This window comes from Ceratosolen solmsi, unplaced genomic scaffold, assembly GCF_000503995.2.
Source record: "Ceratosolen solmsi marchali unplaced genomic scaffold, CerSol_1.0 scaffold14, whole genome shotgun sequence".
NCBI lineage: Eukaryota > Metazoa > Arthropoda > Insecta > Hymenoptera > Agaonidae > Ceratosolen > Ceratosolen solmsi.
In genome coordinates, this window is record NW_011948420.1 from 2,002,518 (window position 1) to 2,029,898 (window position 27,381).

The window sequence follows — 27,381 nt, forward strand, 5'->3', positions numbered from 1 at the left end:
TATTGGTTGCAAAAATTAATTTTTTTTCATTAAAATTTAAACAAATTTAACGTGTTTTTTTAAAAGTTCATAAAAATATATAATTTATTATTTTACATATGAATACAATGATTTTATGTATAAAATATAGATATGTTACATAACCGACAAATTCAATAATACTTTTTAAATTTATCGTTAAATCTATATAAACTCTCATTTATAAAGATGGTAAAGTGAAAAAAATAAATATTTCAAATTGATTATTTGAAAACGATTACTCAAAAATTATTTAGATGTAACGTAAATGCTCGCTTAATGTGCCTACTATATACTTTATAAATGGATTGTATAGTGCAATAAATTTAATTATGCATTTTAATATAATTCTAATTTATCAATAGTCTATTAAGGACGAAATAAAAAACGACGATTAATCATTTTATTATACATATATAAATCATTAATAAATAAATACAATTAAGATATTCGTATGGTATTAATTAATGTTTATTTTGATTAAAATAAAGAACGGAAAACCCATTTATTGGAAAGTAAATTTTTATTAGAAAAAATAGTTTTTTAAAATCCAAATTAATCATCGAACTCGACCAGATGGTGAACGTAAATGCGATTTAATATATCCTGTTCTATAATCAATGATATCTCTTGATGTTCCTCCAGATATTCCATGTCTGTGTCGTCGGCTCCAACTAGAATAATGGCTTTTATACATATACGTATCAATATATTTTAATCATATTCCTCTCTCTCTCTCTCTCTCTCTCTCTCTATATATATATATATATATATACATGTACTTTTTTTAGCATTTTTGAGTGTAAGATTATTGTATTAAATTAAACAGAAATTAAAAAATAATTTTTAAAAACTCAATTTCTTATTATATGAAATTATTTCAAATTAATAGAAGATTAATCCAATATAAAAGCAGAAAACTTGGATATTTTTGAATATCGTTTCTAAAAACCAAGGTAAAGGTTTAAATTTATTTTAAAAACTTGTTAAAAACTTCGTATTTAATATGATTTATCTGCATACAATGTATTTTGAAATAATATTTAAAACGCGTAAATCTGTTTGTTTTACTTCTGATATAGATTTTTCGATGTAAATTGTTGTCTTTCACCTATTTTTATACAACATTATTACCGGAATATTATTGAGTCATGATTTGTAACCTCTGCATCTTTCTATTTTTTTGTGAACATAGTACAGATTTTAAAATTAAAAAAAAAATTTTATTTTATTTTTTCATTTGTTGATAAAAGAAAGCAATTTTTAAGTAAAGCTACAGATATAAAAATGTAAATTAAAATATTTTGAAAGTATACATCAATTGACTTATATAAAAGTGAAATAATGTTGAATAGTCACTGTTAGTTTATTTTATCGCGTATTAAAATATGCACTACAACAGTATGCTTATTAATTCTGGAAACTATTTTATCAGGAACAATAAGTAAAAAAAATCATTGTTTTAAATGCGCAGGTTTCCCAGTTGCCAGGCTCCACAGCATATTTCAAAGCTCAAGGCCAATTCAAGCTACAATTTCCTATTATTTCCACAGCCTGTGCCTAAGGAGATTTCCGCTCTATTTGAAGGCTCGTGCCCACTCACATGACTCATTTATTTAGAGGAATTTGCAACTCGCGCCAAGGTTCACGACTCACAGTCAAAGAACTGTAGCGTGTCCCTAAGAGCACGACGCAGTCACAGTTTCTCCACGTGGAACTACTCGAAGAAGCTTTACAACCTCTCCTTTTCTTATAAATTTCTTATAAGTAACAGTTGGAAAATGCAAATTCTTCCCTCTCACTCTACCTATTTTATTGAATGTCCTCATTAATGATTTATTCTAAGCAATATATTTTCTATTTCTTTTATATAATATACTTCCATTTAATTTAATTTATCACACTTAAAAATGATATCCGATTTTAAATTATTGTAAAATTGATTTGAAATTATATAAATATAAACATAAAAGTAAATTTTAAATAAAGATCAAGTGAAGGATATTGCCATTATATTTTTATTTTTAATTTTTATAGTTAGTTTAAAATACTTACCGTAATAGACGAGTAAAATAATCCGGCCAATTATTTGGAAACATTACTAAAAAGAATCCAATTGCAATTAAAATCATTCCAGCAAGTTTCATTCCCATGAAATGAGCTCCATATAGGATAACATCTAAGGCTATTTGAAAAAGATAATAATAAGTCATTAACATTCTTTGTAACATTATTATGTAAATATCAATAAATAATTAATAATGGTTTCTTGTTATTTTTATTATTATAATATAAAATACAGAAACATGACACGAATATAAATATATAAAATAGGATTAAGATAGCAATAGTTATAATTAATTACATTACTTCAACAAAATAATGTTGTACTCTGTATATAATGTATACATTTTAGAAAGATCTTTTATTTCAATTTTTTGATATTTATTTGACACGAAGAGTATTTGAATAAGTAAAAAGTATCTATAATATATATATAGGGATACACCTCTGACAAATCTGCAAATTACATATGTTTATAGGTAAATTATATTGATACATTCAACTTAACAATTTTTTAATTTAGATTTGACTAAATATTAAAAATATACGACAAGCTTAAATCTTAATAAGTATAATTTAAAATCTGAATGTCAAAAAGTATAAATGACAAACTATTTATAATAAAAAAATAGGTTTGTAAATGTTTACATACATGTAACTTTTATACTCATCTCAAAAACTTTTTCTAACGAGGAATATATTATTTATTTAAATTAATTTTTATATTAAATTTAAATTTTATTATAAAATAAAATACTAAATTTTCATAAATGACAAGCTTAAGAAATAGTTTAATCCTATTAGTAAATAATTAGTTTAATATAATTAATCAATATATTATCAAATTAGGATACTTCAATTTTTATATGAGTGGCTGTTGTCATTGAATCTTAGATAAAAGAAATAAATTAAGTAAATTAAATAAATAAAGAGATAAATTGTATTCTTAATAAAAATTTAAAAATTTAATTATTCATCTTATGTTGTGAATGAAAATACTGTGTGATAATATATGTAAAAATTACTTAAAGCATCAAAAATAAATAGCAAAGGATTATAATTTACAAATTAATAAATGATAATATTTTCAGATCAGATTGATTTTGTCACAGTTGATACAAGTGTACATAAAGATATAGAATTTAGGAAAGTAGATAATTACTCAGTTTACAATTTCATGTTGGATGATGTATGTTTATCACAATATGGAAACACATTGTTTCATTATATTGTCTTCTATTTCTTTTTGTTTTATTTTTAATTATTCTTAAACTATTATTTGTTAATGATCAATTGTATTATAGTTACGTATTTATATTAATTTGAATGTATTTATTGAATACAAAAATGGTTTGATATTAAATGACATGTATTTTTTTACTTTACAATTAAATACGTTTAGTTATTTTTTTTATCACAGCAAAGCAATATCATCTAATTAACTTATTAATTATTAAATTTTTTCATAAGAATAAAGCTATTTTTAAGTATTATATCAAATTTTAAATTTTTAAAGATAAAAATTAACATAATCTATATTTTTTCTAATAATGTTTTGTTATTTCTTTATGAATCATGATTAAATGAAGTAAATATGATAAAATGTCGAGTGTTAAGTTAAATAAACAAATTGAGTAAATATCCAATAAAACAGTTAACTGAACATCTTCGATTATTTCGTAGTTATTAGTATTTTAATTTTTGTATAAAATTCCATATGATTGAACTTGACTATTATTCGCGTTTGTCTGCATTATCGCCTAGTTTTTACGAGAAGTCATTAAAAAATGTTGTTATTGAGATAATATAGTATTTTGTGTTCTATAATTTTTATTTTATTTTTATCATTGCTTGCTCGAGTATGCTTTCAATTCTATTAATCAGATGTTTTAATAATTTTATCAGATGTATTAATGTTACTACATTCTTTTTCAAGTTATTTCATTCAATAATATAAAATTTAATTTGTTAACACTTATTACATATTTAGTTAATTGATATTAACACTTTTATTAAAACACAATTTCGCTTAGTTTGTTAAGAATGTAAGATTACATAAAAAATTTTTGTACATGAAGAAATTGAATAAGATAATTGTAAATTATGAATGAGTAAGCTCTTAGAAATTTAGAATCTGTGAAATACAATTTTAGATTTTTTTATTTTACTTAATATGAGATACAGCTTTGATCAAAATATCTTACTATATTCTTTTTATATTTATCATAGTGATGTTACTTTCAATATATATATATATATATATTAATATTTTTTATGTCAGTTATTATTCCTCTTATTCACAATTTAAAAAATTTAATCAGTATTTTGCTCAATTTCAATATTTCCTGTTAAATCATTAGAAAGTTATATATTGTACAATAACTCATCTAATACAGTTATCGAGTGGCTATAAGTTATTAGTATTTAGCATGTAAATATGTAATATGTTCACTATTTTTCTATCTTCATCTATCGATTTATATAAAAATATTTAAATAATTTATTTGTTACTTATTACATGTGTAGTTTTCGTTCTTTTTGTAAAAAAATATAATAGAAAAATATATACTATTAATGGGAACAAATTTTTTTTTAAAAATAAGAACATGTTTTCGTAATAAATTTGAAATTTCCTCCCCTGTGTTAAAACTTATTTGATAACAAATGACTGCTTAATTATATTTGTGTACACATGCGTCATTTAACAGGATAATAAATAATAACATTAAAGAATAATTAACTAAAAATTATATTACAAATTTTCCATTAATCATTAATCTTTTTTTACCCCTTTTTTTTATTCAGTATATCGTTTCCAATGATAACATTACATTTTTTAGTTTTTAATTAATATTTAAGCTTTGATAAAGTTAACAGTTATTGGAATATGAAGATTCATAGTTTTATTCCTCAGATGACTATTAATTAAATAATGTAAAAGTATTTAAAACGGTAATTTTAGGAATAATGATGATTTTACAATCATGATAATAAACATAGATATATTTATAAAGCTATTAGAAATAATAAAGATAGGTAGCAAATAATTAAGATTGAGTAGATATCTTCAACAAAGTTAATAATATAACATTAATTTAACTCCCATGCATTAAAATCTATACAATTATTGCTATGCAAAGTTATGTTAAAATCAACAATTTAAAAATATTTCTAGAATTATTCTGAAAATATTTATATAAATATTATTAGGATGGTTTAAAAATTCTTATACTCGAATTTCATTACCCAGTCATTTTCTAAGTATTATTATAATCGTATTCACCTGGTTTATTTTTATATATTCTAGATTGCAGCATATTTTTAGCTAAAATATAGAATCTTAAGTTCTTATTTCTTTTTCTTATATAACATACATTATTTAAATACCAATGTACATTTACATTGGTTATATCGTGTATTTTTGTTTATAATTGTTATATTATTTTTTTCACTTGTGTACATGCATTTCTCCTTATACATTTCTTCGTGTTGTTTTATTTAGGGCATTCACAGCATTTTATCTCTATTATTCGCATATTCGATACTGTATCTTGGTACAATGTGTGCTTTCTATAAGATACTAAATATGAATATTTTTATCACTTATAAACACCTATAGTATTTTTCTTATCTACGATTTGTATCATAATTCGACATTTTTCGTTTATTTGTAATGAGCGAGTAGTTCTACTATAAATTTCAAATAGTTGTTAATGTAAACTTCATTTTCAATATCAACTTTATTCAGTACATACCACTACTTGTTAAAAAATATTTTGTGTTAGTACATATATTTTGTTAAATAAGTACTATTATTTTTTGTTATAAGTCGATAATATAATTTATGTACACGAACGTTTTGTTTCTTATGTTAATGAGCAATTTCAAGAGGATATATTCAAACGGATACAAATGATTAAATTTGATAATCTATTTCGATATACTTATTTTAAATTGTCTTTATATTACAAAAAGATTAAAATTTTTTATAATAAATAATTACAATGTTTTTAGAATTAACTGAAAGGCCATGAGATGTTATGTGGCAGAAATATGCAGGCAAGTGGAAGGGACAGCGCATTAATTCAATATTTAACACATCTGTTTGTTGTGCTATATATTCCGTTTAATTTCTAAATACAGGAATGATTTTTGTTGATAAATTCAATTGATGAACTCTTGGAGTTCTGTGGCGATTGACACTTGCCGTTAGTATGCACTACATGCGGAGGTAGGAAGTTGAAAGTTTCCTGATACTCGTGACGAAGTGCGCTTGTGGTAGATTACCGTGAGGCGTGAGAGGTTGTAAAGCTCTTACTACTTCTTCGAGTAATGCCACGTGGTGAGTCTGCCATTGCTTCGTGGTTGGAGCACGAGCGGTTCTCCTTGTAGGCGTGTGCTTCGTGCGTGTGGGGCACGAGCGGTTCTCCTTGTAGGCGTGTGCTTCGTGTGCGCGGGGCACGAGCGGTTTCTCCTTGGGGTACAAGTAGTAGAATTAGTTAGTATAAGGTTGCGTGTACTTTTCAAAGTGGCCTTAATCCTTGAAATATGCTCGGTGATCTGGCTCCTGGAGAAACCTAGAGTTGAAGTTAGTGGCTATGGCGCCTGTTGAGTTGATACTGTTACCAGTGAAGACATGGCTTTGGACTCTGCTGAGAAGTGAGAGAGTGATGGCTCGTCGCGTGCTTGCCTTATATATCCACGCGGCAGCTTACTTATCTGGCAACAAAGCATTGTTGCTATACTGTAATGTTATACGAGGGGCAGAAAGAAAACTCTAGAAGTTTCGAGACTTCTAAAAAAAAACAACGGTTAATAAATTTGGAGAATTCCAAGCGACGTTACTACTGGAAAATAATATAAAATTGTAGACCATTTGAAACTAAAACATAACAAGTACAAGCAAATTCTCATACCCAAGTGTTTACAGAAACTTCAGAGCTAGAGACTAGCGATGTTGACAGTCAACGGTCTTGGAAATTGCTTCAATCTCAAACACAATTAATTAAATACATAATTAAACGTAATTGTAATCGAAATTTGTTTGAACGGACTTTATTAAACATAAAAATATCTAAAAAATACTTTAAATTTTTTAATATTAAAAAATATTATGTAGTCAGTCGCATATTTATATAATGTAAAAAATATATATTACTAAAACATTAAAAATATGTGAATAAGGAATTCAGTAACAGACATACAATTAGTAATAGATTTAATCAAATATTTTAATTAATATTTAAAACTTAAGATGCTTTTTTGTAATCAAATTACTTTATAAATGAGGAGCTGAAAAGGGAAGGTATGTGTTAGCGTTGCTTTTAGTAGAATGCAAGAAACGGGCATGAATTTCTAAGTTTTATTGAAAGGCAGACAGTCCTATTAATTAAATTTTAAAAAATGCGAACTATGTGATGTTGCGTTTATATCGAATTAGACGTCCTTGAATAAAAATTTATACTTCACATCATTATGCGGAATAATTTTGAATTTAACTAGTTTCTATTCTTAATATAAAGTAATACTCGAACACGGTATCTCGTAGTGTATATACATTTCTATACACGTGTGGTGCAATCACATTGTATTTCTTACTTTAGATGATTTAATATTTTTTATTTATTTACTGTTACTTTAATTCTTAAGCTTCCTTCTTTTCTTTCGAAATATTTATATTTTCATAAATTATATAAGGGATATAAATGTAATGAATTATGTACTGTAGTAAGATACACGAATGTACTCAAAATGTAATACTTGTACTTATACCATTTAATGAAAAAAAAAGATGCAAATGCTATAAAATTTCATTTTCTTTAATCACTATGACATCAGAAAAGCAAAGGAAATATTGACTTCATTTCTTATTTAAACAATTAAAAAACAATTAAATTATCCAAAAATTAAAGTTAAAGCATTTCATTTTCTTTAATAATATACATTAGAATAATTCGAAAAATCATAAACGCTAATATCATCACAGTTTACTCAATAAAAAATAGAAATTAGATATGTGTTATATAACGTATATAATATAACATATTTTATTCAGTGGACACATGTAAAGAAATTGATTATTAATGTATAATTATCTTCAATCAATTTTCAATTTTAATAGAAAATTAACAAGGATGTTAATAATTAAAAACTACCAGATGCTAAATTTATAAAATTAATAAAACTTAGAAAAGAATAAATATGCTATTTCTTTTTGCATACCATTATCATAAACTTTTTATAATTTACCTCATTAATTCTTTGATTAATCTTTTGTTTTTCTTAAAATTCATCAAGAACAGATTTTTCTCTCTCTTTTAAATACGAGTGCATGTGAAATTATTCAATATTTTATAATCGTGAATTAAAACAGCAAATAATCATGGCATAAGAAAATAGAAATGTATTTTTTAATTTCTCAATACACAAATGTTTAAAATATTTTTATGGGTAGATACTATATATATTAATATGTAATTCTTTTATTACAATGATAAATATTATTTAATATTGTTATTATAATTAATACAATGAAACAAACCAGCAGATACTGGAACAGCTGTTATTAATCCTAATGTTACAAATAGGTTATATGTTACAGCTATACTAAAATTTCCAAGCATATTAGCAGCTGAAAATATTTATTGTAATTAAGGATTTAGATTAAATGGTATTAATTCAATACTATTAAATTTTCAGATACCTAGATGTAAAATACTTGCTGCCAATAAGACTATCCATGGAAATTTCTCCCAAAGAATATATTCTACTCCAGAAAAGTATAGAACAAGACATATGGGCCATAGTAAAGCAGCATTGCATATACCAATAATTGAAAAAAAAAGAGATATTTCTCCAAATGTAGTATCTCCAATAACTTTTTTAAATAGAACCTATAAGAGATAATATAGAATTTTATTTAAAAAAGTGTATTTCATAGATTTTATTTATTTATTATTTTAATAGTATCGTTATTATTCATTAATTATAAAAATAATGAAGTGTTCTACAAATTGTAAAAGTACTGAAAACATTTTTATTATAGCCTAATTAATCCAGTTATACGGGAAGGTAGAACAGCTATAATTATCGAAATCAAAATAGTTATTTTTATTTTATAAAATCTATATATGTCTTCTAATGTAAGTAGTTTAGAAACTATTTTATAAAATTGATATAAATCATATTAAATTAATTTTATTTAATATACAGTGGTTTTTTTCAACATCTGATATACTAAAATTATTGATTTGAGGAGTTAATCTAATAATTTGTTATCATTTTTACTTGTATATGATTGAGTAAAACTAATTTTTCTATATATGATCATATTGATATATTAAATAATTATTGTTTTTTTATATATAAGATGTAAAGATTCGTAATTTTTTAATATACCAGTTTAACGTATTTTATAATTGAAAATATAATTTCTATTCTATATATAAATTTTTTATATAATATTAGGTTCGAAATAGTTATTTAATATGACGTGAATAAGAGATAGTGTGTTGTATAATATTTTTAACAGGTAGAACAATACATTACATAAATTATTTAAATGTCAAAATTGTTGGGAAGAATAAAAAATTAGTTAAAATAATCGTATTTGCATAAACATGAAGTATCCTTTTACGGCTGATAAAAATTTTCTATGCAACGGGTGTACTGCACAGTCAGATTCATTATTCAATAGAGTTTAATGGCTTTGTATGCGATATATTTGTGCTCGCTGTGACGTTATCAAGATTCACATCAAGAAAACGTATATTTTTATGTTTTGACAATAAGGAAATTATAATATTTTATAATCGTTGGTATTCTTTCTTATCTTTACTTTATCCTATGTTGCATAGAGCACTTTTTTCCTGGTCATTAATTCAAATGAAAAATTACTTTGAATTCTTTCTGAAGATTATATATTATTTGGTGACAACATTTGGTGATAACATTTGTCAAATAAGTTTTGACAATTAAGTTAGATTGTAAATTACATTAGTTTTTAATGCACTGCTTCGTTAAAAATATATAAATATTTACTTAAAATTGATCAATGTTGCAAATATAATTTTGAATTATTCACAGTAAATAATGGAATTTCATCACTGTGAAAGATTGATAAAATTGTTAAAAAAATTAATTGCTAACGAAAATGTAATGTATCTAGATGAAACTTTATTGAAAAAGTAAATATATTAAATAAGAATTAGAGTTGTTGTAAAAAAATGTAATTTTTATAATAAAATGTAATACTATTTTTTTAAATCTAGCTTTATATCTTTATAAATAAATTAAAATAATTTTTTACCATGAAATTTAGCTCGCAAATATTTATGTATTATTTTGTTTGTATTTTTCTTTAAATGTAGGTCAATCAAATCGTTTACACTTTTAAATTTCGAAAACATTTAATTTATAATCATTTTAAAAATCATAGTAGATTATAAAACATTTATTTATTATTACATTTTTTAAGCAGTCTGCAAACAAAAATCAATCAAATATCGAATTATTATTTAACATTATATAACATTAAAAACTAACTAAATCATACATTCAATACCATACTTGACCTAATACCTTATAAACAGCTGATCCAGCAGCTGCTGAAGCAGCTAGAACAACACCACCTAGAGTTGGGCTGCCTGTTATGCCATCCATATAAGCTAAAAGAGCGATACCAGTGTCACATAATATCACAGCAACAATCTGAAACACCAAAATAAATTTTTGTTCTATTTATTAAATGGCGAGAACGGGTAAGAGATTAAACTTAATAAAAATTATATATATTACTATATTTTGAATTAAGTATAAATTTTAAAATCTAAAATGATTATACAAACATTAATTTTTATATACTATGTTAACAAAATATATGGATTTATAATAAAGTCCATTGATATTAAATATTGTTAATTATTATTAAATGCATTTTAACACATTTACATAAAAAATTTCTTACACTTATTGTTATATGAATTTTTAAAAATATTTATTATTCAGAGATTTTTATCTTAATACAAATTGTATGACTTTATTCGATTTTGGATGTGTGTATATGCTAATTAAATCAATATTAATACATATTTATTTAATTTATAAAAATCATGAGTTTAAATCAATAAAAGCAGTGAAGCAATTAAGCACAGTTTCATCATCTGTTCGAAAAATTAAAACTTTAAAAAGAACTTAAAAGTCACATTATGAATACGTGCAGTTTAAATTAAAACTTTCTTTTCTTTGGCATTTCTTATCATCAACAACGTTCATAAAACTATAGACACTTCATATGAAATAAATAAATTCGTTTCAATTAAAAAAAAATGTTTACGCATTAACGAATAGTTAAGGCACAGAAGCGACAAATATGTATAAATCTAAGATGCAATTATTGATAATTTTTACCTGATTTCCACATAAATTCATACTCATTTTCAATTTATAAATGATCATGGTTTTTTTTTTATTTCATCTTCACTTTAATTTCACTTCATTAGTAACAAGAGATAATATATTCTAATTAAATAGATAGTTGGGAAAACTAGAATTACAAATGTTATTTTTATTTATTTTTTCTAATATATTTAGCAGTTGTAAAAATGAACATTATGTGATGTAAATTAATTGAATGATAATCGTTAGTAACTTGTAATAGATATTAATAAATATGTATAATTGCAAATTTATTAGTTAAATAATCGAGTTTTTGTATATTATAGTATATCAATAAAGTCTCATTATTTAATTATCAATTATATAAATAAATTATATTTATTATGCATGAAGGATGATATTGGCTTATTTAGCTTTTATGATATAAATAATATAAAATAAGATTTATTTTATATTTTATTCCTAACTTTTACTAATATGCCTTTGTTCTCTATTTTCTTTTTCATTCTTATTATTCTTATTTGTCGCTGTTTCCATTTTCTTTATAGTATACTTTCTTAAATCTTGATAAATTTTAATTATTGACTAAGTGCTTTTTTTTAGATATATTTGTATTTTATTTCTTAATTAGTCATTAGATTATATAAATTGGATTGCATTGTGTTCTAAATTCTCATTTGCCTATATATATTTTTGAGTATAACTGAATAAATATGTATCTTCTGCTCTGTGTACGAAGTCAAATATATATTTCCATACAGAAATATTAGCATATTAAACATTTAATTTGGATATTTATCTGTATTAAAATACTTTAACGGTTATCAATCATTATAAATAGAAAGTTTTATTTATATAAGTAATAATAAATTTGTTCTTTTGAAAATCCTACCACTAATATCTAATGCAACAAAATTCATTATTTCTCAAACCCTGATTTTTTACTATTCCCTTCTAAAACTGAATCAAAATTATTTATTTGCAATTTTAACATTTCTACAGGTTAATAGTAGTTTTTCATGTAAATCTTTTAAATTTTTTGTGAAGACAAAATACATTAACTTTATTTTCATTTATATAGATGAGTTATCTGTATTATACTTTACATTTTTTTAAATATTGTAATAAAATGTGTGAATAAAATATTTTCATAATTGTGAATCATCCTAGATTCAGGAATTATCTTATTTATTCATTAATCTATCCTTACTTACTTACTTCAACTGCTATAATATATGATTTCAGTTTTGCTTCAGCGAATCTTATATATATTATTACTTCTTATAACTATTAATTTTTAACTATTGAATCTCATATCTTGTATTTTTAAAATAATACTGAGTATATTGATAAGTACCGAGAATATTTTTTATAACTTTTTTTTCATTTAATTAATTTTGTGATTGGTATATTTGCTAGGCTAAGATTTGTATATAGTACTAAGATATTATAGTGTATCTGTATTTGAAATTACTTTGGTAATGATATTAATTTAAACTATTTTATCGTTACTTGATATCATATGTTATTTAAAGATTATACATTTTTTTAAGTCTGTTGCTTTATGTGCTAGCTCATTACATTCTCTCTATTTTCGTATATTTGTATTAGCAAATCTATTATATATAATCTATTATACGTTTTGTAATATTTACTTTTAATTTACAATTTTTTATTAAATTTTAATATTATTAAAATGTACTATGTTAGTTAATTCGTGAGGAAATAAAAATTGAACTATTATACCAATATGATAGTTTAATACTGATATAAATAATCCAATATTTTCTTTGTTGAATCATTCTTTTTCATCATTGTATAGAAATCTTACAACAATAATAATTTATTATTTAATTTTTTCCTCAGTATGATGAAATTCAATATCTTTGAATATATTTAGTGATTTAATTTTTTTTAATTTAAGCCCAATTAAAAGAAAATTTAATTATTTAATACTATAGTTAATGATTTTTGTATATTATTTTCGCCCTTATTGATATATACTTTGAACGTAGATTTCAATTACTTCAAGATTTCGTGTAACATTACAGAATTTTTTTTCTCAATGATATTTAGAGTCCTTTACATTTACTATACAATTTAATTAATCTATTAAACAATAATTAAAAAAATTCTTCTATTAAATATTAATATTGTTTGAGATTCAGAGAATCACAATTTATAATATGCTCAAAATTCAAACAAATGACAGCATTAGAAAGACACAATTTGGTAAGAAGCTACGAAATATGCTTCACTTGTTTAAGAGACCACACGGGTCTCTACAAAAGCTCCATATAATGCAAAAGATGCTCCAAAGAGCACCTCACTCTACTACACGAGGAAGGCAATAGAGAACTCACTAAAGCTAAAGATTTAAATTCATCATTCAGATATGAGATGATGTCGCAATAGTAAAAATACCGGTTCATTCTACAAGATCATTAATTGCCACGACCATAACCGTAATACGGTCAAAGACTAATACCGTACAAGTTCATTTTTTGATTGACACGTGCTCTGAACTTTCATTTGTCAACGAGAACCTCATCAGACAACTCTACATTCCTGGAAAAAGTACAATCCATCACATTCATGGTATCGGGGGAGCTCAACTCACTTAGACACAAGGTGTTGTGTCACTCACTCACCGCTCAATCCACTCGGAACTCCATAGTCATCATACAGACTCACATTCTTAAGACATTGACAAAAACTTTGGAAAAACTTAACATTAGCCGATCCGCAATATCTTACACCTCGATTAGTAGACATCATTCTTGGAGCAGACATGTATGGGTAGATCATCAAGCCTCGCGTCATCACCCGTTCTCCATCCATGCCAATAGCGCAAATATCCATTTTTGGATGGCTCGTGCTAGGATCTGTCAATTCCATAAGGATTTCGAACTCTACAGCACACCATACATCAAAATAGGATGACGAATATACGTTACAAGAACTACTGACGAGGTTTTGGGTTCAGGAAGAGGTAAAATCAAACAGAGATCATAAATATACACCTGGATATAAATATACCATGGAGGTATATCGTTCGGATTCCTCTAAACTCATCTACCAACCGTCTCGGTAATATATTCAACACAGCACGCCACTGCTGACAGAGTATGCCAAGGAAGTTTTCGAGAGAACATTTAATACCAACGTCAGTATCAACAATTCATGAAGGATTATGAAGATCTCAATCACATGACGAAGGCCTCTTCAGTGTCAAATCATCGAATTCAATATTATCTGCCGCCTAACGGTGTACTCAAATCAGACAGCATGATAACCAAGTTAAGAGTCGACATTATGCATACTGGACCCAATTTGAATCCAGATATATCAGACATCTTAATTTGGATCAAAAGACAAAAGCATCTATTTACCACCGACATAAAAAAATATACAGGTAGATAAGAATCCACAAGGATTACTGGGATCTTCAGAGAATCCTGTGGATAGATGAACTACAGGCAGAATTGCCATAACATTTGACAACAGTCTACGAAACAAAGGCTGCCCAATTCAGGCAGTTAGAACATTGTTTCAACTAGTAAAGGATGAGGGAAGCAGGTTCCCTCTTGCCGTGCCTTCCATCATCCATGGGAGATATAAAGTAAGCCCGAGTAATCGATACACGTCTTGGCAAGGATGGATTGACCGGAGTAGCTACACTAAAAACAGCTTCGACCACCATGGTAAAACCAATCAATAAACTGACAGTGCTACCAATCCTGAAACAAAAGGAATAATCGTGAAGTGAATTGCTGATGGTGGGCGGAATGTTTGAGATTCAGCGAATCTCTCGAATATTATCATTTTGGGGAAAAATTCCAACCGCTATCGTTTCAAGGAAAAACCTTTTCGGGGAAATGATTCAACGGTCATAACTTCTAAGAAAATTCTTCAACGATTGTTGGAGGTTTGGAAAAGCCGGTACATCTGAAATGATACAAGTGCACAATCACCTCCATTGTTTCTCGCACCACAGTTACACCTATTATTTTTAGCGCTATGACCGGCCCTTTGTTGTCAGCTAACAAAGCTGCCGCGTGGCTATTTAAGACAAGCGCACCATGAGGGGAATTAGTAGACTTTCAGTTATTGAGGCAGTCCGTCATGGCATTCACCTATGCAGACTAGTAGGCCAGCAAGCTACTCACCACGATAGAAAGAAAACACTAGCTGATACAAGACATACTCGCTGATCAGCAGCGTGCATACTAATTGTTGATCCTTGCAAAACCAGCAACAATTTATTACCATCAACAATGAGCATTCGTAATGGTGAACTACTTATTACAGGATCAGATCAAGACTACTGCATTACTGTGAGTAAACAAAGTCTGTACTTAATTATTGCCAGTCCATACATGACTAGCATGACGCTATTACAAACATAGCAAACCCATACTCTTAGGAGTATACTTAATTATTACCAGTCCTTACAATGCTAGTATGACGCTATTTTTAATAGCACAAATCACACTCACTAATAAGGAGTGTGTATAATAAGTTTCTGATCCTTATAACATCAACATTACCATCATCAAGGACCATCTCGGGTACATAAATCCCCCACCACAGGATCAGGTCCAAACAAAGGCACTTTTCTGATTACCATAGGATACACCTTTCCATCGCATAATTTTAACATATCAATGTCATTGTAAATAAACCTTAATAAATCATATTTATTCAAGAAGCACACACTGTACTCTACAGTCCTTCTATTTAACTCCTTCACAAGCACCCGCTAGGGCGGGCGGTGATTAAAAGCTATCGAAACATTGGTAGTTCGAGCTAAGAAATAAAACAGTTTCGAACAAATATAATAATAAAAATGTACATACTCGCATTTAAATTCGTAGTAATTGAGATAAAATGAATATTTTCTCTGCATAAATACAATTTTATGCTATAATAAATTTTTTATATATTTCAAAATTATTAAAATTCTTTTTTGAATAAATATATCTTTACTTTTTATATTATATAACCATATAAGCGTTTCCAAAGATTAATAAACAAATATCATCAATAACATTTATTAATTTGCTTTAATTTCTGTTTCTTATTTATGTATTGCATAAAATTATTCGTGTTATTCATATGTAAATTTGCTTATTTAATAAAATATTTTTATGAGTATTAGCGGTCATATTTACAATAGTATATATAAATTTTCCATTTTTTGTATTTTTATTTTGATAATTAATTTTAACTCTTAAAAGTCGTTAGTATAGCATAATATTTTATTTAAGTGATCATTTTTTCCCATAGTTTTGTCGATAGATGTAGGCAACCCTTTCAATAGATTCAACTTTTTATCCAACTAGTCATTAAATTTATGATTATAACCAATGCATAAACAACATTTTTATAGATAGAACTAATTTATGATTTCTTCTAAATATTTCCTCAGAATAATTCATGTGCTTAAATTAAAATTTTTAATAAAATATTGAATTAATTTTTATATTCTGAAATAGTTAGTCATACGTATATATAACAAAATTTGTTTTTAGTCTAATTAACTATTTAAATTGATATTCTAGCGAGATAAGTGTAAAAATAAATAGAAAAATATGCTATAATTTGTTTTCAGGTGAATTACGTCAATATTTAATAAAATATTTTTTATTTTAATTCATTAATATCCTTTTCCATTCGTTTATATAAAAACCTTTATTATTTATTTTATTATTATCTATTATTAAAATCATATTCGCCTTATAGACTAAAAATTCTTTTAGCAACCAATTTATTGGCAACCAAAAAATTGATATTCGCGTATTCTTAAATTACTTTTATAATAGTATATTTTTATTTAAATCTATTTTTATAAATAATGTTCTATTTAATTTGATAATAATAGTCTGTAAATCTTTTAAATTTTCAAAAATTTTGAAAGATACTTTTAAAAAACCGTAAACATGTTTTTAAATATACAAATATATTTCTTTTAAATGTACTATTATATGATTAATAATTATGCAATTATTAATTATAAATAACAATATTCCTTTATCTACCTTCAATAATATTCGATAATTGTAACGTTTCTGATGTTATTTATTAGTACACATTTAATTATACATCAAATGTTAATTGGTAACAAACCTTGTTTTCGAAAATGTTAGTTAATTATTAATACAGTACTAAAGTATTAATACAGTATGTATTCTTTGATATATTTTAAAAAATATTTTCTCCGAATTTTATTTCATTTTTTATTTTATAAAGTTTAGTTTGTTCGTAGATTACTATATTTATATGCTTGATTATATGTTTAAAAATTTTGAGATGCTTAATGCTAAAAAAATCAACAATTATTTCGAAAAATATGTTTTTATCGAGTAGTTTTTTTATTTATTTATTAATTATTTTGAAAAATTTGTTTTTACTAAGAATAAGAATTTAATAATCACTGTTAAATTTGAAGATGAAGCGTTATTTTGATATAAACGTGCTTTGATAATATTAAAAAAAAAAATTATACATACCCTTACTCCAACAAATTGTTCATGTAAAATAACCCATGATAAAAGATAAACACAGGCAACATTCGTAGCAAATAATGTCATTACATCAGTTGCCAATAATATGCGAAGTGAATGAATATACATATAATTTGTAGCAACCCAAAGTCCACAAAATAAACTACAACGAGTTAAAAAACGGCCACCACTAAGTCCTTTATCTCTAAATCCTCTTAAACTTTCAGTAATTATTTCCGATGGTGTTGAACATTTTGATTTAATAATTTGTGTTATAAAATATACTGGAAAATATAAAACTGTCCAATTGGTACAAAACCATGTTGTGAAAAATGGCGCATTATAAGAGATTGTTTGCTGGAAATACAAAGTTTTTTTATGCTTACACATTACTAGAAAAAATAAGGTTCACTATAAAAATGTGATTAAAATTAAAAAGTTTAATATTTTCACACACACACACACACACACACACACACACACACACACACACACACACACACAAATTGTACCTCATTTGTATGATATATTATATCTATGGAGTATCATATACTATCATGTACTATCTCTTCTTATATATGAAATACTATGGAACTAAAAAATCTCCAACACAAGTGTATGAATATAATTAGAATTAAACATTTACATTCTTTTGAAACATTATTAATAAATATATATAAATGCACGTTCATATATGCATGGCAATTGATTTCTATTTACTTTTAGTAAATAAGAGAGACTGACTACACTGGGGGGTACGATTTAGTATTTCCAACTAATTTCTAGTATATAATCCAGTCATGCAATGAAATGTCTTATGTGTTAATTTCTATATTAATAAAATTTACGTATAATCACATACACGTTAGAGTAATTAAATTAGTATTACATGTAAAAGTAAGTAAATTTTAATGCAATAATATAAATTTTATAAATGAACCCATACTCTTGTTCGAAACTGGTATGATTTCTGGGCTCGAACTCCCAATGTTTTGCTAATTGGAAGTTAAGAAGTGGAAGGGTTGCAGAAATCTGTAGTATGTGCAGACTCCGTTGACATATAGTTTATTAATAGCTACATTAGTAATAAACAGTATTCACTTGTCATAGAAGAGTGTAAACTTTTGTCTTGTCGCAATGATGCTGTTGCTTCTTGATGGTGACGATGTCGTGGCGTCTGCTAAAGTTCTAATTAGCAGGAATATGCGTATGTTCCCATATAGGACGTGTGGCCTGAAAGTGTATACAGTGAAAGCGTATACAATGAGAATTGCTTCTGCTAATGTTGTAAGAATTACCTTAAGACAATGCTTCTTGTAGCCGTATAGTTTCTCGTGATGTAATGTAAGCATGTATTCCTCGGGATGGCTTTATTGCGTGAGTTTAACTGAGTGACTAGTGTATGGCAGAAAGCACTAGCTGAATAGCGTAGTTGAATAGCGTTATGACTAATAACCGTTTGACTGAATAATTTACAATGAACGTCTAGGCATAGTATGCTTCTCTTAAATATTCGCGCGGCAGCTTATTTAGCTGGCAACAATGCATTGGTGTTGCTATACTGGAGTTTTACATGAGGCGCAAAACGAAAACTCCAGAAGTTTCGAGAACTCCGAGAAAAACAAGGCTTAAGAAATTTAGAGAATTCTAAACGACGTTACTATGCGAAGACCATATAAACATTGTAGAGCATTTGAAAAATTCAAAAATTCTTGTACCGAAATGTTTACAGAAACTAGAGAGCTAGAGGGACTAGCGATTCCGAGAGCCAACGGTCTTGGAAATTGCTTCAATCCCTAACAACTCAACATAATATAATTATCGATCAAACTCTGAAATTATGTACATGTCAAAGGAGAATCAGTTTAGGTATTCAATAGTTCATTAAAAAGGGCTTATTTCCACTTGTATAATGAAGTAGAAAATGCACAGCGTAATAATTTATGATAAATACAAATTTAAGATTATAGTCTAATAATTATCATTATTTTGTACTTCTTTCTCTCAAAGATCCATTTTAATATTCTTTTCTTGAGTGTATCTTTTAACTGTTTTAATCATCTTTTATTGCGTTCTCTAATTTCTGAAAATAAATGTACTACACAAGCAATTATTCTGAATGCGTTATTCGGTACATTATTTCAAACTTGTGAATGTGATTGAATTATATCCATCGAAAATTAGTAAGTGTATATCAATTAAACCTGTTGTAAGTAAATTGGTTGTGTTCATTAGTATTTATGACTAAGAATAATGACATAAAGTGCTTTTCTAGATTAAAAATAATTTGAGATTGTAAATAGTAAGCACTAATAATTGTTAATAAATCATCTTGATTCAAATAGTGTTGCATTATTTTATGAACTTTTATGAATTTTTATGAACTGTTATAAATTTAATTTAGAACTAAAAATTCCTTTAACGAACCCTAAAATCTCGAGTAATCAAGTATTAGCAGATTATTAGAATATTTATAGTATATAACATACTATGTGAATCATAATAATTAATATTAATAAATAGAAATGTTGATTTATTTAAAATTTAACGTAAATATGTTACGTAAAATTTGTAGTTGTATTAGTTTTATTTTTATAACAATGTGAATATAATATAATATTATTGTTGCGAAATTGATTTTTATACTCAGATTATAGTTAAATAAAATGCTGATAAATTTGTAATATTTAAATTTATCTTATGTTAATACTACGAAAGGTTCCCATATATGTTAAGCATTTTTTAAATTTATATATATATAATAAAATTTAAAAAAAAACCTGTATTTTATGGAGTTCTATAATGTTCCCTAACTTATGTATAATGATTTTAATACAATATATGATATATTTTTATTTTAATAGTATAATTAGTGAACCTACCAATTCAATTTATCCTAATATAAATTATTTTATATTCTTAATCTAGTTAATATAAATGAATTCAAGTGTTCTTACAGGAGACTAAATAAAGTAGTTTTTATGTCATCTAATACATTTTTTCATCGTTTGCTTATATCATCATATCATCATATTTTTAAATTATGGATGTAATAAAATATATTGAGTTAATTGTTTGTTTTGCCATTAACACATAGTACCATCGAAAAGGTAAAATATCAAATAAACTTTTAATCAATGTATTCTGAATTAAGTTTGTTAAAAATACTGGATAAAATATAGTCAAAAATAAAAGTACAATATTATCATTAGATTAAAGTCGATAATCAACGTCAGAGAATATAGATCTTAGAAGTTGCAAATTAATATCATACGAATAAAATTACATAAAAAGCAAATGTTAATGTAAAAATCAGATATTATAATACTACAATTATGTTAATTATTTTTAAGTACATATTCAATGTATATCTTTTAATACTATTACTGGATAAAATATACAAAATTATGAAAGGTTTAATTTGCATGAAGTTCTGTGATTTATTTTATAAATTTAAAAAAGTGTAGTTACCTTTTTAAACTGTTGATCTGAATAGGTAGAATTGTAAATAGCACTTGAATTAATAATTATAGTTTCTTTTTGAAAATAAAGGAACTTGATAGAATGAGTGGCACCAACCCAACTAGCAGTAACAAAAATCGTGACACAAACGCCAAAGTAAATCTATAATAATTATTAGATAATTATTTTCAATGTTAATATATTATAATGCGTTAAATTGCAAGAAATGTACAAATTTCTATTTACTACTAATAAGTTTTTTATATATTTTCTATATGAATATAGTAGTATCATAAAAGTTACGATAGTATCTAGAATTAAGATCGACACATTATTTTTTGACAGTTCACATTCAAATTTAAAATAAGCACCAATTAAATTATATACAAGATAGTCTTAGTTATATAGTTAATATTTATTGAACATAAGTGTAATTAATTTTTAACCTTAGGTCACCATTAGAGGAAAATAATAATTTGTCTTTTCTTAATTCGTTTTTCGAATTTGAAGTAATTAAGACAAAGAGAGTAGGAAGTTCTTTTCCAAACGTATCTATTATAAAAGTGTTTTAGTATTAGTTCATAATTCAAGTGATATAGTTCAGAGAATTTGGTATGAGAGATAGTAATAGATTTATATATCTAAGTATATTATCATAAAGCAATTTAACATATGATAGTATATATTTCATGTCAAATAGTTTCTAAGTCCAATAGTCGCATTCTTAATACTTAATGTTGTTTGCTGCGATCTGGGTAATTAATTTTGAACCAATATAATATTGATATTCAACTATAAAAGAAATCAAGTTTGTCTTGTATTATAGATGTTTAATTACAGTGAGCTAAGAAAAAAGATGAATGTAGATTTGGCTAGATTCTCAGCTGTCGCACATTATTTTTCTCTATGGATATAAGCGTTTCTTTGATAATGTTCTTTTTTGTTCAACTAATATTGCCGTCCCTGCCAATGTTGCATTTAGTAATACTACTTTAGTACTCCATCCATCAAGGAGTTGATACTTGTTGACTGTTTCATAATTTATTAACAAAGCAGTATATAAACTTACTTTAATACGAATTAATATGAAAATTATTTTACACATAACAAGTTCAAATCTGGTTTTATTAATAAATGAGACGTTCATATGATCTTTCTAAATTAATTTTTTCCAAAACTAATAAGATCTTTAGTAAATAATTAGTTATCTAATTACAATCATAAAATTGCCTTTACTAGATTACCATTTAAGTGGTAGAGACTCACAGATAAGTAACTCTAATTCGTTTTAATTCATTTTATTACAAATTAAAAGTTATTCTAAATTCAAATATGTAAATGAAGTATAAATAATAAGTATAAATTTATTTTGGAACAATTTGAAACGAAGTTATTGCAAGTGTTCATATTTTGTGAAATTACGTACTTTCCTTTTTAAGAAAAAAGTTATTTTAATATTTATTTTAATTATTTTAATTTATTTCAATATTTTCTCCATTCCTATACAACGAAATAGTAAATATAATAAAAATAATATTTTTATTATATAAACAATTAGGAAGAATTTTGTTTTTAAAACGTTTAAACAAAATTTTACGTATTTTAAGTATTATAATTATGACTATATCAAATTATTTAAAAAAATTTTATATTCCCAGCTTTATGCTGATATAATAATGTCAAGAAAACACATTGATCACGTATTTTCTAAACAAAATTTATTAAAAATAATAAATGTTTTAAAATAAGATATAATATAAACTATAAACAATAGCATTATATAAGCTTTTTAGAGTTTTTAATAAATTATAATTTTATTCTTATTTTATCAGATATTTAAAATTTATAACATCATTAAATGTATAAAGTAATTATTATCAATCGTGCTAATTTAATAAAATTAGAAAAAGGTGAAAAATGTATTAATTTTTTTAATTATTAACTTACAAACACTTTGTGACTGTTGTCTATAATAATAAAAATATTCTATCAATCATAGATGGACAATTACATTTAAACCTGTTAGTTCTATTAAAATGATCTTGGACATTTTAGATACTTTGATTAATAAATTTATTCTTTAGGTATTCATATAAAATTTATCACTGTAAAATTTGCAATGGTTAACAAGTTTATTTTAAAATATTACTTATTAATTTTGAATTATTTATGTTATATTAGAACAGAAATTTTTTATGGAAAAAATAAATTTTTTTTATTCATCTAGTTTTATGTAGTAAGTATTTAAATAAAAATGATATAGACATTGCAATAAGTGGCAGAATTTAAAATTCTCATAAATATTGAAGTTTGATAAAATATAATAGTATATAAAAACATAATATTAGTATTTTTAAGCAATATCGTCAGAGGTTTAATTATTTAAATTTAACATAAAAATTTGGTATATTTTAGATTAGATTAGTACTTCTGTTTGACAAACAATTAAGAATTTGTAGCAATAGTTATTTTATATGACCAGTTTGTTTAATTTATTGCATCTTACAAAAAATTGCCTATGTTTGTTTCTTATGTGTATGGATTCAAAGTTTTTTCTTATAGGCTATTTTTAGTATGAATTAACAATTTTCATATTATTTTTGTCTGTAAGTAATCAACTGATATTCATTGATCACTATACTATCCGTTACCTAGATAAATGTTAGTTCTTAAATCTTCAACCCAAATATTAATAATAATTATTAGTATAGTTCTTGGAAAAATATAAAAAAAAAAAAATTTATAAGTTATTAATTTTAATAATATTATGACAGATGTTGAAAATGATATATCACTAAAATTTTGTATAGTTATACTTGATTTTAGTTTTTTGCTAAACTGTTAAATGTATATTCTAAGTTTATAACTAGATTTACTGCTACATAATTCTTTAAGAAATATATGAATTATTAAAAACTGATATTGCTATTTCTTTATTTGTTCTTTTTTTCTTTAATATTGTCATCACATTTTCTCATTTTTTATTTATAAAAATTATTATAATAATAAATATTTTATATTACTATTTTATCTCAATATACTTTTGATATTAAAAGTATAAAATGAAAGTTCATCCATTATATTACAATTTTATTACATTTATAAAAAGTTTCAAATTTAATAATTATTCTATATTCTTGAGAAACATAAATATTTTCTATAGTACAAATACTTAATTAATTTTCATCCAAGCATTTAATGAATTATCTTAGTAATAATTTTTATTATATATGTACAAAATAATGTATTTTACATTACACATAATTATTTTTCTTAGGGAAATTTAAAATAACAAAACTTAATGTTTTTGTATTTGACCATTGTACTTATACTAGCTTTTAAAAAAACTTAAAGTATAATAAATATTTAAAATATTTTTCCTATCTTTTGAATTTTTTAAAAAAATTTATTTTGTAAAAAAATATTGACCTAATCTCATCTATAATGCTCATTTGATTTAGTATACTGAGTACTTAATTTGTATTTATGATACAATGTTAATAAAATCAATACAGCATATATACTAGTAATTTCTTTAAAGAATCAAAATTATGTTTTTTACAAATTTGATAATCCAGTCAGCCAGTATGGGATACAATTCCTCTGACAGTATTGGAAATAAAGAAGTAAATATGGTTGTATATGATGTCCATTCTATAATCTTGAATATTGCTCTTGTGCTTCAATAAATATAGATGCCTAAAAATATAAGGATGATGTCAATAAATTAGTGCATGAGTTTTACATAATCTTTATTTAATCCTGAATAGAAAAGACATGATTACATATATTAGTTCATCACAATGAATTATATAGCTAGCTGCAAAGCCCATCCAAAATTAAACTGAAATTATGTTTTTGCTAATAAAGTCTTGATTGTATTTAATGAATATAATTATTAATATATATATATTAAATTATCTAATAATACAATTATTGAAATTTTTAAAGAAGTTCATATAACCATTGCCTTATATACATGCATAATGGTTAGGTAACATAGGAAGAACTATGTTCCTTGATTTTAAAATTAACACCTATTCTTAATAACGTTAGATAACTATAAGAGAATTGAAGTGTTATTAAAAAATGAAATATAAAATAGTTTAAAGGTTTTTATTAAAGTTAAATCGATTATATAAAATATTTTTCAAAAGTTATTTTTTCCAAATATATTTGGCACAAAAATTTGAAATGGTATTTATGCAAAAATTTTTAATAATATATTTGTCACAATTAATTACGTTTACATTATAACTTCAGTTCATTGATTTTATAACAATAACATAATAAATTTTGAAAGAATATTAATATAGAATCAGTAACATTTTAAAATAAATATTAAAATTGTACACATTATGAAATTATCACATTTTACAAATTTCATTATGTAATCTAAATAAATATACATCTATAGCAAAATATATAATTTTTATACAATTATATATCGATATTTTTATATTTATAATTTATTAAATATTGTTTTAATTGTATCCAAAAAATTTTCTTGATTTAAATAGAGTATAAGACGAAGTGTTCTTATTGTCTAATATATTATTATTTAATAAAATTCACTTTTACCTTTTTGGCTAATGCTGCACAACAAGATTGATAAAAAGTTGAAAGAGATCCTCGATATGAGTAAGAATTATTAGAATGAGTTCTGAATTGAAATATTGGTTGATTTTGTGATGGACATTGATTAGTATTTATTCCACAACCTATTACAGCTGTATTTGTAACATTATTAATTGCATTTCCAGGAACAGAGCTATTAATTGAATCTGATGTTCTGCAATTGTTGATGCACTCTGAAGTAAGATTACAATAATGTGGATCATCTAAACACAAAATTTATTGTCAGTAAATTCTAATATTAACAAAAAATAATTTTTAAACATAGTTATATGAAATAAAATTATTATATATACTGATTTTTAATTAGTAACAAATTTAGATTAATAAAATATTTTGAAAACTTTGGGGTAACTAATTGTATAATGATAATAAATAATGTTAAATATAATATAATATATTATTATATAATGTTCTATATGAATAATTTCCATGATTATAAAAATAAGAATATAATTAAATGAATTCTTTTTAATAAAATAATAAATAAATTTTTTAATAATATTTATAAAAAAATTTTAATAAAGAAAATACACAATTTATATTTATTATTTATATCATATACGTTTATAGGTAAGAATTTAGAAAAACTAATTTACTGTTCATAAATGATATACCTGTTTTTTGTGTAGTATCTATTTCATTATTTTGTTGTTCATCGCAATGCGTTAACACAGATGGTCGGCATTTTTTAGGATGAAAAATTGTCGATACTTCGTTTGAATTTGAGTTTTTCATAGCACTATGAATTAATTTACAAATGAATAATTCTTAAAAATTATTAAGATCTTCATGAAGTCAAACTATGTTTTACATTTAAGGTTTATTTTTAATAATATTTATAAATATATTTGTATTTATATGAATAATTAAGAATTGTAAACATGTTTAAATTTTACAACATTGCTAAATATTGATATTAATTACAAATATGTAAATATTTTCCATGTCAGTATAAAATATTAAATATATTGGTTGATTTTACAAGTTATATACAAATTTATACATTACAAAGTCTTTTTACTAATCATTGATTATTGCTGCACTATACTTAGAAGGAATAGTTACACAGTTGCTTATTGCGCATGTGTTACTGCAGGTATTGCCGACAAGCGAATTAAATTAATAATAACAATAATATTATGTCGAGAATTCATTTATTCAGACAGCGATTAATTATTTCTAAAATTTGAAAATGAATAAAATAATACATATACTAAATATAGTTTTACTTTATAACCAACCGCATTCAAATTTTAATTGTAATACAAATCTAATTAAAATCCTAATTATTTTTTAT

General features: G+C 24.3%; 1 protein-coding gene across 5 annotated transcripts; it reads right to left on the bottom strand.

The window, feature by feature from the left end:
* Positions 1–532: 532 nt before the first annotated feature.
* LOC105360940 (putative thiamine transporter SLC35F3) lies at positions 533–27,178 on the bottom strand. Of its 5 annotated transcripts, XM_011497969.1 has the most exons (10): positions 27,093–27,177; positions 26,699–26,823; positions 26,028–26,287; positions 21,456–21,608; positions 17,991–18,341; positions 10,663–10,791; positions 8,786–8,975; positions 8,624–8,713; positions 2,074–2,203; positions 534–692 (listed from the first exon to the last, which is right to left on the bottom strand). In XM_011497969.1, exons 1-10 carry the CDS (start codon positions 27,110–27,112, stop codon positions 578–580), a joined length of 1,563 nt encoding a protein of 520 aa, XP_011496271.1. In that variant the 5' UTR covers positions 27,113–27,177; the 3' UTR covers positions 534–577. The 5 variants fall into 5 exon arrangements, with proteins under 5 accessions (XP_011496273.1, XP_011496272.1, XP_011496271.1 ...); XM_011497971.1 differs by lacking the exon at positions 21,456–21,608 and having other exon boundaries at positions 533–692; positions 27,093–27,178; XM_011497970.1 differs by lacking the exon at positions 8,624–8,713 and having other exon boundaries at positions 533–692; positions 27,093–27,178.
* Positions 27,179–27,381: the final 203 nt, after the last annotated feature.

Excerpts from the sequence above, each read along its gene's own strand:
- LOC105360940 (XM_011497969.1), bottom strand. The coding sequence starts at position 27,112 with ATGATTAGTAAAAAGACTTT. Across the intron at positions 2,204-8,623 it reads AGCTGTTCCAGTATCTGCTG|CCTTAGATGTTATCCTATAT; the intron begins GTTTGTTTCATT and ends TTTTTCAAATAG. Across the intron at positions 693-2,073 it reads TATTTTACTCGTCTATTACG|TTGGAGCCGACGACACAGAC; the intron begins GTAAGTATTTTA and ends CCATTATTCTAG.